This window comes from Oreochromis aureus, linkage group 12 (genome assembly GCF_013358895.1).
Source record: "Oreochromis aureus strain Israel breed Guangdong linkage group 12, ZZ_aureus, whole genome shotgun sequence".
Lineage (NCBI taxonomy): Eukaryota > Metazoa > Chordata > Actinopteri > Cichliformes > Cichlidae > Oreochromis > Oreochromis aureus.
The window spans coordinates 26,491,211-26,504,852 of record NC_052953.1 but is presented as its reverse complement, the minus strand read 5'-3'; the positions used below and the strand labels follow the sequence as shown (position 1 = coordinate 26,504,852).

Sequence of the window (13,642 nt, the reverse complement as noted above, 5' to 3'; positions counted from 1 at the left end):
GATGCAGCAGTCTTAAAATTGCAAAGCTTCTGAAGCGTGATCATCGAACAATCAAGCGTTTCATTCAAAATAATCAACAGGGTCCCAAGAAGCGTGTGGAAAAAAACCAAGGCGCAAAATAACTGCCCATGAACTGAGAAAAGTCAAGCGTGCAGCTGCCAAGATGCCACTTGCCACCACTTTGGCCATATTTCAGAGCTGCAACATCACTGAGTGCCCAAAAGCACAAGGTGTGCAATACTCAGATACATGGCCAAGGTAAGAAAGGCTGAAAGACGCGACCACCACTGAACAAGACACACAAGCTGAAACGTCAAGACTGGGCCAAGAAATATCTCAAGACTGATTTTTCTAAGGTTTTATGGACTGATGAAATGAGAGTGAGTCTTGATGGGCCAGATGGATGGGCCCGTGGCTGGATTGGTAAAGGCAGAGAGCTCCAGTCCGACTCAGACGCCAGCAAGGTGGAGGTGGAGTACTGGTTTGGGCTGGTATCATCAAAGATGAGCATGTGGGGCCTTTTTGGGTTGAGGATGGAGTCAAGCTCAACTCCCAGTCCTACTGCCAGTTTCTGGAAGACACCTTCTTCAAGCAGTGGTACAGGAAGAAATCTGCATCCTTCAAGAAAAACATGAGTTTCATGCAGGACAATGCTCCATCACACGCGTCCAAGTACTCCACAGCGTGGCTGGCAAGAAAGGGTATAAAAGAAGAAAAACTAATGACATGGCCTCCTTGTTCACCTGATCTGAACCCCATTGAGAACCTGTGGTCCATCATCAAATGTGAGATTTACAAGGAGGGAAAACAGTACACCTCTCTGAACAGTGTCTGGGAGGCTGTGGTTGCTGCTGCACGCAATGTTGATGGTGAACAGATCAAAACACTGACAGAATCCATGGATGGCAGGCTTTTGAGTGTCCTTGCAAAGAAAGGTGGCTATATTGGTCGCTGATTTGTTTTTGTTTTGTTTTTGAATGTCAGAAATGTATATTTGTGAATGTGGAGATGTTATATTGGTTTCACTGGTAAAAATAAATAATTGAAGTGGGTATATATTTGTTTTTTGTTAAGTTGCCTAATAATTATGCACAGTAATAGTCACCTGCACACACAGATATCCCCCTAAAATAGCTAAAACTAAAAACTACTTCCAAAAACATTCAGCTTTGATATTGATGAGTTTTTTGGGTTCATTGAGAACATGGTTGTTGTTCAATAATAAAATTATTCCTCAAAAATACAACTTGCCTAATAATTCTGCACTCCCTATAGTTTTTGAAGGAAAATCTGTGGATGAAAACCACAAAAAGAAGATTGCCAACCCTACAAGGCTTTAAATGAACCTGCAAAAGGTGACATGGCCACAGGTAGCACTCACACATGGTTTGATGTCTGCAGTGCAGACAAGAGAAACCAGAGCACTTCACAGAGCTGACTGAAAATGGGGCTGACATCACTGTTGTACGTGTCTGTAATTTCCTATATGTCAGCATTTCAAGCAGAGTGCTGTGCATTATGTTTAATGTGTGTGCTCACAGACCTGAACTGAGCATCAGAATCTACTGGGCAGGAAACAATGACATCACAGAGGGAGAGAGGGAGAGAGAGAGAGAGAGAGAGAGAGAGAGAGAGAGAGAACAGAGTTGGGGGAGGGAAGGCGAGAGTGAAAGTGAGAGAAAAAGGCTGTAATCCAGCAGGCTCACTAGGTACAAATGGAAACAGATTCATAAAAGTCAACCCTGCTCTGTTCTCGTCATTCTGACTGGGAAGCCAGAGGCCTTGACACACCAGTAAGATGCTGGATATGTGGCTGAGTTCTCTGTTTCACGTTATTAATCCTTTAAAGGGTTTCTGAGTGGAATCATGGGTTGCTCTCAGCTGAAATCACTCCTCCAATAAAACATTGCTAATGCAAGCACGGAAGGGAAAATAGGTTAGGGAAGGGTGATTTTGATTCAGGTCATAAGAAAAGGGAGAAAAAAAGGCTTAGAAATTTTTTTTTCGTCCTGTGTGTGTCTGCTGTGATTCAGCAGGTCCACCACATCCCAGTCATCTGGCACTGTGGGACTGGAGCCACAAGTCTGATTAGGCGCAGATGTAGAGCATCCAGTATCAAGATTCCATTGAGGCATCTTTGTTAACTCAGTACCAAAGTCTCTTTCATTTGATTTACATTTTCAACACACCAGCATGTAAACAAGCCAGTAATTTGCTTATCTTATGAAAGATGAGGGGCAGGATTTTAGTCTAAGAGTTTAATCAGTGCCTGCCAATACTGTCGATCCACCCCACTGAAGCAGCGCTGGGACTTATGAGGCTCACTAAAAACTAAACACTGGAAAGGCAAAATGAATCAGGATCAGGTTTAATTTTAATAGGAGTTCACCGATGTTGTTTTGAAAACTAAAAACACTGACAGGGAATTGGAAAAACAGATCAAACTTCAGCTTATGCAACTGAGCAGATTAGTCTTGGCAGACTTGCTCTGTGCGTGAGATTATTTTTGCAGCACCACAATAAATGAAACACCATGTGAGTCATGTAGCTCTATGGCAGCATGTTAAAAGTGTGCACTCTAGTGGCTGAACTGCAGAAAATGTACTGACACACTGCAGAGCACAGCTAAGAACAGAGATAAAAAACCTCTGCAAAAGAGGAAAAAGTTGCAGGAAAAAAATTAACAATTCATTAGTTGCTAAAAAGTAAATACATTTATTACCTTTTTAATCTAACTGTAAAGTTTCTTTTAAAAACCAAAATCCACCACATACATAAGATGCTCTATCGGACTTAAATCTGGCGACTGTGGAAGTTGAGTACAGTGAAATCACTGTTTAGTAAACATGAACAGACATGGTCAGCAGAAAAACTTGGGTAGGCCATGACATTTAAACAATGCACAGTGGGTAGCAAAAAGCCCAAAATGTGGGAACAAAATATCCCCTACACCCTTACACCTCCACCACCACCAGTACTGTAAATGTTAGATATAAAGCAGGATGGATCCATGCTTTTTTCCCAACATGATATCAGTCTTCTGTTGTCCGCTTTTGGTGAGCCTGTGTAATCTGTAGCTTCAGTTTCCTGTTCTTGGTTGACAGAAGCAGCACCTGGTATGGTCTTCTGCTGATGAAGCCCCTCTGCTTCAATGTGCTGTGCATTCAGAGTTGCTCTTCTGCATACTTTGGTTGTATCGAGTGGTTATTTCAGTCACTGTCGCCTTCCTCTCAGCTTGAAACAGTCTGGCCATTCTTCTCTGACCTCTAGTATCAACAAAGCATTTTCCCCAAGAGCACTGCCACTTACTGGATATTTTCTCTTGTTCAGACCACTCTCTGTAAACTCCAGATAGTTGTGTTGGGAAAATCCCAGCAGTTTCACAAATATTCAGACCAGCCTGTCTGCCACCAACAAACACGCCACACAAAGACACTTAAACCAGCTTTCTTCCTCATTCTTATGCTCACTTTGAACTTTAGCAGGTCATCTTTACCGAAAGTTAAGATTTCCACATACTTGCTGGCCACCTCTGGTTAGAAACCACTGTAGCATAGCATACGACAGAGTTATGAGACAATTTATAAGATTTAAGAAGAAGTTATGATGACTCAATGATTTCCCAGAGAAACAGTTTTTAAACAGCATTTATTTAGCTTTCTCCATACAATACATTTAATGTACAACAGCACATACTGTATTCTCAAATAACTCTCAGTATAAAATAGGGCTTCTACAATCAAGGTACAGTCATAAAATGCTCTGAGGGACATGACGACAGCAACAGTAAAACACCTTCATATAAAGCGCAGGATATTGAGAGAAGTGATTGTATTTGCCAAGCTGCTGCTGTAGGAAGCAGAACTTCAGACCCCACCTCTCAGAGCATCTGACATCCTGCAAGAACCCGTTTTATGTTTCTCTTGGTTCTGGTTTCTCAACTGAGGAGGCTCCAAATGATGATCAAATCATAAGAACATGATCTATTACTGATGAAAATATAACTTTTGTTAACATGGGAGGATAAAATCAGGCCTTGTTTGGCTATTTTATATATATATATATATATATACACCAAGGTCAAAGCGTACTCAGCATTATGACTGATGATCAAGCTTATCTTAACAATCATATATTGAACTGTTTGTGACTGGCGCTGTAAAGACAGGATTGTTTCTGAGTGTTTGCCTGACACAAAACACTGAATCACAGCAAATGTGTACCATACTATCACTGAAGCCACAAGAAAGCGATCTTATTTCAACATTATAAGTAAACATCAGCCAATTATAGAACGTCTTTAAAAGGAATTTTATCTGCAGATGTGCATCGCGTGGGCCTATATAGCGTCGATAAATGTGTCTTTAAATAGAATACACGTAACACTGACCAGCTTTTGTGTTAGTTTGCTATAACGTAGTGCTTCTGGTGGAGGATATACATTACATATCATATCCAATTAGTATGAGAGAAGGCCTAGGTACAAGGAAACGTAAAAATAGAGAGAGAAAGGAGAGATTTGTCTCAAGTCTTGAGGTAAGCAGTGTGTTTCAATATAATGCCCTACAAACAATCATACAGTTACAATCATTAATTCTCTATATACAAACTTCCTGATTTACATACACTGTACTGCTCCTCAGTTTGTAATTGAATAAAACTAAATATGAGGCCATGGTGCAAACTTTTTCAAGCGAGGAGGGGAGTCTGACTTCACAAAGCCCATTTTCATGATGTGGGTGATAATGAACGTTACAATATGGCTATTGAAGATGGCCTGCTTCCTCTTGCATACATCACACATACTATCAAATATCTACAACAGTGCAAATTTTCCTGATCGATCAAAACACTTGCAAACAATTGGCAAAACTACATCAGCTCATTTTTGAAGTAGGTGGACGAGGAGAATGCAAGATGGCGATGGACAATCGTCTGAATAGATGCCGACATCGAAAACTCACATGCCTGTGCATTTAACGGTATATATTAATTAATATGGCATGTTTTAGGGATAACATTTGCTCTGCGTACTGTGTCACACGAATGAAGGAAGTCTACCGTGGCACGATGGCTCGAATGAAAGACAAAAGTAAGAGGACAAACCTGCACTCTGCCCCACATGACTCTGCTGGATGTAGGCACCGGGTTTACTATCACCTTCTTAGAAGACAAGTTTGAGCTCAGAAACATATCGAGCCTAGCCCACATCTCTGTAAAACACACGCTGTGCCACCTAAATGTGCATCTACTTGAGGAGGCTTTTAAAAAAAGAAAAAGGAAAAAAAAGAAATGTATGTGCTATAGTAATAACAGTTTGCGCACTCATTAACACTACAGACTGTAACTGAGACGCGACATCAACAAGCTTTTACGAAGAGGAGGAGGCTATAGGATGCTACAGTACTAGTGCTACCTGAACATGCTACAGATTGAGACTACAAAGATGGAGGACTGTTTCACATTAGCACAAAGCAGGAACCAGCTTTGCTGAGGAGCTCTACCCATTTCAGCCCACAGAGCTGCTTGCAACCAGCTGTGCCTTGAACCAACATTTGATTATTTAAAAACGCAAACCAAAGGATGTGTGTGTCTGTGTGTCATTTGTTTTAGGAGAAATATTGTCTTCACAAATGTTATGTACCATTTTTAAAATGACAGAAGTACCATCTATGCAGCTTGATGGATCAAGTACTTAGTAAAGCTGGCTTATTGTGTGCAGAGGAAAGCACCCCATCTGTAGTCAGTTCCTGTCATATGAAACACACATACAAACATACTCACACACATTCGCTTGCACAAGTGCACAAACCCTGAAGTTAGGAACAATTTCTATCATCACACGGCACTAGCGTTTTGATTATCTTAGAGTAAGAGCTGGGATTGCATACTGTAGCATACATCTCCTAGGAGAGGCGCCCTTCATCAATATCAGCTCATTTATTTTAACCACACATGCATCCACACCCACACACAGACACACTCATACACACTGGAATAAATTTTTAAACTGGTCAAAAAAATTGAAAAAAATTACAATCGCATGCTTTTTAACGGAATGTAAGAAAGCTCAAACCAGACCTTCGGCTACAGCTGGGACCAAGCTGAAGGACAAGCTGAAGCCAAAGTGTCTCCTTTGCTTTAACCATGAAAAGCAGAGACTTAAGAATTTTGTTCTGGTGGAATTTCATAGTGTTCAAAGTCTGGTAACACAATTTTGAAGTGCTTCGACACACAACTGTAACGTTATGATTAAAGGGACAGCTGTCCCTTAATAAAGGACTAATATATAGTTTATCTACACATATATATACATATATATACATATATACACATATATATATATATATATATATATATATATATATATATATATATATATATATATATATATATATATATATATATATATATATATATATATATATATATATATATATATATATATATATATATATATATATATATATATATATATATATATATATATATATATATATATATATATATATATATATATATATATATATATATATATATATATATATATATATATATATATATATATATATATATATATATATATATATATATATATATATATATATATATATATATATATATATATATATATATATATATATATATATATATATATATATATATATATATATATATATATATATATATATCTATATATATATATATATATATATATATGTTTTTTTATATATTTAAAATATATTCCCCATATTAAGTGGGAGCTCTGGACCTAGTCTATTAGACCTCTGGCAACAGACACCTACTTAAAACTGACTACAACCTCACATTTGGACTGATGTCCAAATGACATATGCCATTCACACCAACAGCAAATGCAAGGTGATCAGACCTTTAAAGTAAGCTGCATTCAAAGCCTACAGTGTAGCTGCGAAACCAGTATCTATTAACATTTTCCATCTTCCTCTTCCCACTCAAACTAATGGAAAACCTGCTATTGTATTCTCTGAAGCAGGGATTCAGACTAGTTCATTTTATCTCGCATTACCATAATTTTAACAGAGCCTTTAACAACATACCAATCATCGCTGCTCTTCAGTTACATTGCATGTGACGGAGCAGTATCTTGGTGCAAAGGAGAATGCCAAGCCTTTGAGAGAAAAAAAAAAGACACTCTCTGCCATGCTTCTCTATAACATTTAGATAACCTGGATTAGAGGATCCTTGGAACAAAATTGTGTATATTTTGTACTTTTAGACAGGTAGAGTTCAACCAATAATTTGGCAGCTATTGATTTGGCTACAAAATCCACAGAAAAGTGCAAATATTCACTTTATTTTGTTTTTGTGACATCTTGAGTTTCTGACCTCTTTATATCTGTTCTATGCACCCATGCTTAATAAATAAGTTAATAACAAAACTCAAACATAACTCTGAAAGATCCCCTAGCATAATCTGATCAAAGTGCAGCACCCCAGCAACAATGGAAGGAGTGGAAGTGTTTGATAAGGTTCAGATAGCAGGTCCTAGATCATGGTCTTGTGGGGCTCTTCTTCTAGCTCTGAGTAAGCCACTCGGACATAAAGTAATAGATAGACTCACACACACAGAAACACTCGCATAGAGTCTAGCTTAGATCAGTCTGGCCTCTCCCTCCATGTCTGGCGGTAGATCACACACTCCTGTGAAGTGCATCTCCTTTCCCTTGCGTGCCTGTGCAGTGCCAGCTTTGGCCCCTCGCTCCCCCAGGCTGGGAGAGGGCTGTTGAGCCACAGGGTCTGGCGACGTCCCACGGGGGATTCCACCTGCCCGCCTCTCTTTCAGGAAGACCTCTAGCCGGCGCAGCATCTGCTTGGGGTTCTTTTTGGCAAACAGCTCCACCTCTGAGGGTTACGAAACACAGAAAATGTGAGATTTGCGGAGGAATGGTAATCTGTTTTTTCCAGTGTGGAATTCAATGGATAGACCCCTAACTTAGACTAAAGGAAGACCCTTGACATTTTGGGAAATCCCTTATTTGCTTGGATGTTGAGTGTTGCTTTCAAACAGTGAAACCAATCACATATTTGTCTCTAAATATGAAGCCAAAAGCTGCAGCTTAGGTAAGAGGAAAATACCTATCAAGGGTGTGTGAAACAGTTCACTAACCAATTATTGAAAAAGTTCAACAATCTCATTTGTGTTAAGGATATGAATTATCCCATCACAGGTTGCCATTTGACAAAAGGCTTTGTACCAGGCTGGCCTTGGACCTGTAGTTTTTTCTTTTACTTTGCCCTTTGAGGCAGATAAATTTTCTGATGTTTCCAGTCTTTGTGCCAATTGGCTTCTGACTGTAGCATCACAAGTAAGAGGTAGCATTAGCGTGATTATAAGCACAACCTTTTAGAACAAAGCCAGAGTCAGCGATGGTCTTCTGCTGGGTCTTCCACAGTTGATAAAGGTGCAGATACGTGGCAACGTAGAACTCATTCAGCACGCCGACCACTTGCTGACGACGATTACACTCCCTGGTATGAACAAAACACAAAGGGTGTCGTGACAAACACACTTCTGAAGATGGGATAATTAAAAAAAAAACAAATATGAGTCTCACTTGGACAAGGCCTCCTCTCTGAGTACTTGCAGAGCGATGCGGGTCATGTTGATTGACATCACACTGAATGGAAAGTTCTAAAACAGACAAAAACACAAGGAATTATTGCTAAAGCAGTAAGGGACAATCATTAAATCAAATGAACACATTTTCCCACTTTGGCTTGAACAAGTTGCCTTGTGAGAGTAAATTTTACTGCCAGGTAATACCTGTGTCGGGTGTTGTGATAATTTGTAGATCTCTCTAGCCAAGGGTAGAGTCTCTGGGTCCATCACAAAATATAGAGTATGCATCAGTCCCAGGAATCCAGTGCCACGTAGGTCAGTGGCAGGGTCTGTACCTGCAATACAGAAAGTAAATAAAGGCAAAGCAGCATGATGTTAGCACAGGAGTGATGTCATATTATTAATTATGAATTGAGAACTACCTTTTTACAACAAAATAGAGAGTGTCCTACCCTGAAAGCCAATGTTTTCCCAGTGTACGCCATACCGTGGACAGTCCAACTTGCTGCCAATCAGCTTCTTATAAATGGTCTGGAGGACACGCATGTGGACCGTTTGGCTGTTGTCAACAGGGCCTATGTAAAGAAAAGTAAAACACACATGTGCAAAAGACCTAATTTTTGTTTTTGGAAACACTTAAGGAGTTTTAACAACTTGTGTGATGTTTAGACCAAACAGACCCTTCTAACACACTCACACTGTGCAATGGCAAAGACGAGATCTCTCTCCTCCAGGAGCTCCCTGTGAAGTCGCGGCGGTCCAAAGAGGAAGTGTGTGATCGCGGCCAGACCAGTCCTGTGAATGGTTGGCTGGATGTTCTTCTGCAGGTGGAGATTGAGGAAAAATTTAAAAAGTATACCCATCAAAACAATTTGTTTTCAAATGCATTATCATTCTCATACTTTAAATTTCTTTATTTACTACACTAAAAACTAGCGATTTTTATAAATAAGACCTCATTCAGATTTCCTCTGTTTGTCATTCTACTTTCTTTGCAGTTTTGTTTTTAGCATTCCTTACCAGCAAATCCCCAAGGTCTGTGGTCTGAAAGTACTGCAGGGCTTCATTGAAGGAGATAAGTGGGGTTGGGTTTAAGTCCTCAGTGAGAGCTGGGAGATCAATATTAGAGTTATATTATTATACTATCAACTAACAGACCAAAAATCAGCAAAGTCATTATCATTCTCCTACAAACAGTAAGATTTAGCTGACCTGGCTGGGTGTGCTCTAGAGCCTCCCACTCCTGTCTGGCCTTTTCCAACTCCACATTTTCCTTATCATCTGTAAAGAAAATAACAAAGTTGAGGAAAGAAAACCTGCTAATTCAACAAACAGCTTCACAGCTTTAACTTGGCACTCCAACAGGGCGAGCTATTTTGCTATGGTGACGTCCACCCAGTCAATCCCCTGCCATGAATCCTTCTTGTCTAACAGACCTGCACCCTCCAGGGTGCCTCCTGTGCTTCCCACAACCAGGCAACCTTAACTCCTGGGTCAGGTGTTACCTGCAATAATTGCTCTGTATCTAGGGGAGAGAGACACAGACACACAGACACACACACAGACACAGACGAGAAGACAATGTGAGACAAAAATCAAGGTTGGTCATGTTACCTTCAGGCTTGGGCTGGTCTCCAGCTGCCAGGGTTTGCAGAAGACCATTCTGTTTTAATGCTGAAATCTGGAAAATAAAATATTTGGAGACATTAAATTCAAGGAAGTGGTGTGCTGTTTGAAGTGAGACAGTAAGAATAGGCTTTAATTACCGGCAGAGATCTGAGTGGTGCGCTGCCATTGGTGTGGTCTTTGACATTATGACCAATAACCAGTCCATTCATGATCTATAAAGCAAAAAACAAACAAACAAAAAAACAACAATATGTAGATTTTTTAAAAGGACACACAAGCAAAATCTAGTGAGAATGAATCAATGAGAAGTGATGTTTAAGTGTACTCACAGGCTTATGATTGGAGTGTCCATTGGTTATCTCCTCTAATGGTTTACATTCACGAGACAAACCATTCAGACCCTAACAGCAGAGCAGCAGCAGCAGCAGCACAGAACAGGTGCATCAGAAAAACACAACGTAAAAACAGTGCAGCATTCACCCCCTCCATGACAGAGCAACACGTTATTACTGCAGGCCATATGCAATTCCTGAAAACTAATACACATATGATAAATTTTTTTTTTTTTTTTTTTTACAGTGAAATATTTAATATAACAGGCCAAATTAAATAACAGTTCCTTTTAAAAGTGGCCCGCTTGGAAACATGCCACTTTTACGGGGATGCTTCTTGTGTGTGGCACACTTATGCTTAAAAACTATGAAAGTAATTTAAGGGTGCACATCCACTGGGGAAAATGGTCATAACCTGACTTATGTTGCACCGAAATTGCAAACACACTTACTGATCCAACTGTTTACAAATGAAACTGTACACAAGGACAGCAAAGAGGCCAGGGAGCTAGAGGTAATGTTTTGGCTAGGAAACCAAGCTGGGGATAAAGGAAATGCGCTGTCAGCTGCCACTGATAACAGAACAGTTGATCTTAGACCTTAGGTTAAACACATAAGACATAAGGACTTAAACAAAGCACATCATGTGACATTAAACAAAAGTGCAGGGCAGGAAGGGAAAAATGATCCCTCTGAGGACAATAAAAATCTCCGTAGCAACAACGGTCAGATGGCCGTACTTCTGTTTTGTTGACCAACACGGCAGGTGCTGCTTTCGGTTTTAATGGTTTTAAGTTCCTGTAAATCTAAACACTGGAATGAGATTAAAACAAAGGTCAAATAAGGTTACCTCAATGCGGGAGGCAACATCAATGTCTTCTTCCATTGCATGTGAGAGCGTTGTCTGCTGAACTTGTTTCTGATCCTGGCCTCTAAAGACTTCTGAAGTCATAAACTGAGATTGGCTGATGAGTTGATGCGAGGGCCACCATAGCTTCAGCTGCACACACTTGTAGCTACTGCAAGTATCTATACGTTTATCATTTTCTCCTCATATATGTAGACAACACGACATCCACAGTCACCGGGTCGATTTTAGAAAGTTGTCGCCGGCAGGAAAAAAAAGTGTTGTGTGAACATCATATTCGCTCAAGAGCAATAGTTGTGTGGTTTTCGATGCCAGTCTAACAGGAATGCACAGATATCAGTCCACGAGAGTTGACTGGAGGAAATGACTACCCATCAATACACAAGTTGCCTGGAAACCCGCCTCTATTCTCTCCACCACTGACCAGCCCTGCTCTCTTTAGCCCCTCCAGAGGTGCCCGAAAGCTGAATAATGACATTCCTGTTCAGGGCTGGGCTCTCCCTGTCCGAGACACTTCATCACTTTGGCACTTGAGATAAATCCAGAGTATCCCAGGCAGTATTCACAAGCACCGAAGCAGCACTACGTCTCTGGCCTCATGTGAAATGGCATCAAACATCCGAACTCCAGCTGTGCAACGAGATGTGGGGTCATGAAGAGCTGTTGTATGGCAGGAGACACTGTGTGAAAGGCAGTGGTTTAAAAGTGCAAAGTTAATAAATGGCTCCACAAAAGTAACAGAAAAACCAACCAACAGTCGACAAAGACACAGAATTATGGGTTCTTCACAGCACATGTTTGGCTCATCATATCAAAAACAATAAAACAAGCAAGGGTGAGGACAAAATTGAAAATGCCTCACTTTCATCACGTATCCTTTAAGTCACAATACATTACAACACCTGGAACAAAAATCTTATGCGTTTACCTGTTAGGATGGGAAAGTGAAAAAAAAAATGGCTGTGAAAAAAAAAAAATCTAATACCTGAACTGAAGACCCTGTTTCTCCCACTGTTGTCTCTGTATGGGAGGGTCAGAGTATATTGCGTGGTGTAAAATAAATATCTCCTCCCAAGCACTGGTTTTCATACTTATATCTCAAGAACATTTTCAATGCATGACTTTAACTAGTCAGCAATTTTTCTTTCTTTCTTTCTCTTTCTTTCTTTACAGCGCAATATTGCTACTTTTACTAAAGCAAAAGCTCTGCATACTTTCTCATCCGTTTAAAAAAAATAAAAAAATCACAGCAATTTTAAAATAAAAGGATAGCACTACAGAAAGCAAGCACACAGCCGCGACAAAAACAAAACAAAAAACTAGCGAATAAGTTCAGCTTAGTGAGGTGACAGCTGCCTACAGTAACGCTCCGCCGCTCTGACAGCTACCATTATCTGTAGCAACCGAAAAGCTAGCATTATGTCAGCTAGCAACCCCGCAGGCACAAAGACGCAGCTACAGCTTCACCTCAAACGGAGAATGCCACGGCGCATATACTACATGCAAGCCCGCCGAGATTTACGGCAAACACCACAACATTTTAATTGGTATATAAAAAAAATCACCTGCATTAAAGGACTCTAGTCCTAGTTAGGTTTTGACACATGAAAAGCCAGCTGCCAGGCTAACTAACGGGCTAGCTGTAGCTCTGCTGAACTGTAACAGGGATGGAGGGGGGGTCTGTCCCCAAATCCAACAGCAACACGCGAATAAATCTGCTTTTGTCTCCAAATTCCGGCAAATGCAGCAGAAACATTGCGTCCCGCGGCCTGTGCGAAAATATTACGTGATATGAAGCATTTTAAAAGTACCTCAGTTTATGATTGTTTCTCCCTCCAATCTCAGCTTCCCTTCCCCCGTCCAGTGGCCACGGTAATTTCGAGTGCATCTTGGGAATTGTGGTTTCCTGTCCGACTCTATTTTCATTACGTCATCGCATTCTCCAGCTCAGGTATACAGGAGCTGTGGGAGATCGAGACGCCTACCGTTACCTTTGATTCTCGCTCCTTTTTCTTGCTCAATACGTGGTAAAAAAAAAAAAAAAAAATGTATTCCGAAAAGAAATAAAAAGAAAAACAGTAAAAAATAAAATAAGGTTCTGAAAAATTCTAATTTAATTTTGACTTGGCACTTTCTTCCTTTCTATAAGCTAAAAGAATGCGCCTAAAATTCAGACTTCAATTCAGACCAGACGAGGGCACACAGATGGAA

At 40.1% G+C, this 13,642-nt stretch overlaps 1 protein-coding gene across 3 annotated transcripts; it reads right to left on the bottom strand.

The window, feature by feature from the left end:
• Positions 1-7,315: 7,315 nt before the first annotated feature.
• On the bottom strand, positions 7,316-13,388 carry elmod3 (ELMO/CED-12 domain containing 3). 3 transcript variants are annotated; one of them, XM_031744153.2, is made up of 13 exons: positions 13,243-13,388; positions 11,414-12,111; positions 10,561-10,632; positions 10,369-10,443; positions 10,217-10,283; positions 9,815-9,883; positions 9,623-9,711; positions 9,300-9,423; positions 9,055-9,177; positions 8,807-8,937; positions 8,598-8,674; positions 8,384-8,511; positions 7,316-7,884 (listed from the first exon to the last, which is right to left on the bottom strand). In XM_031744153.2, exons 2-13 carry the CDS (start codon positions 11,513-11,515, stop codon positions 7,634-7,636), a joined length of 1,308 nt encoding a protein of 435 aa, XP_031600013.1. In that variant the 5' UTR covers positions 11,516-12,111; positions 13,243-13,388; the 3' UTR covers positions 7,316-7,633. The 3 variants fall into 3 exon arrangements, with proteins under 3 accessions (XP_031600013.1, XP_031600022.1, XP_039477248.1); XM_031744162.2 differs by lacking the exon at positions 13,243-13,388 and adding an exon at positions 12,997-13,219; XM_039621314.1 differs by lacking the exon at positions 13,243-13,388 and adding an exon at positions 12,417-12,904.
• Positions 13,389-13,642: the final 254 nt, after the last annotated feature.

Bases quoted from the DNA above. Each gene is read 5' to 3' on its own strand.
- elmod3 (XM_031744153.2), bottom strand. From the start codon at position 11,515: ATGACTTCAGAAGTCTTTAGAGGCCAGGATCAGAAACAAGTTCAGCAG. The intron at 10,444-10,560 runs GTGAGTACACTT...TTTGCTTTATAG, and splicing joins GACACTCCAATCATAAGCCT to ATCATGAATGGACTGGTTAT. The intron at 9,884-10,216 runs GTAACATGACCA...TTTTCTTTACAG, and splicing joins AGACCAGCCCAAGCCTGAAG to ATGATAAGGAAAATGTGGAG.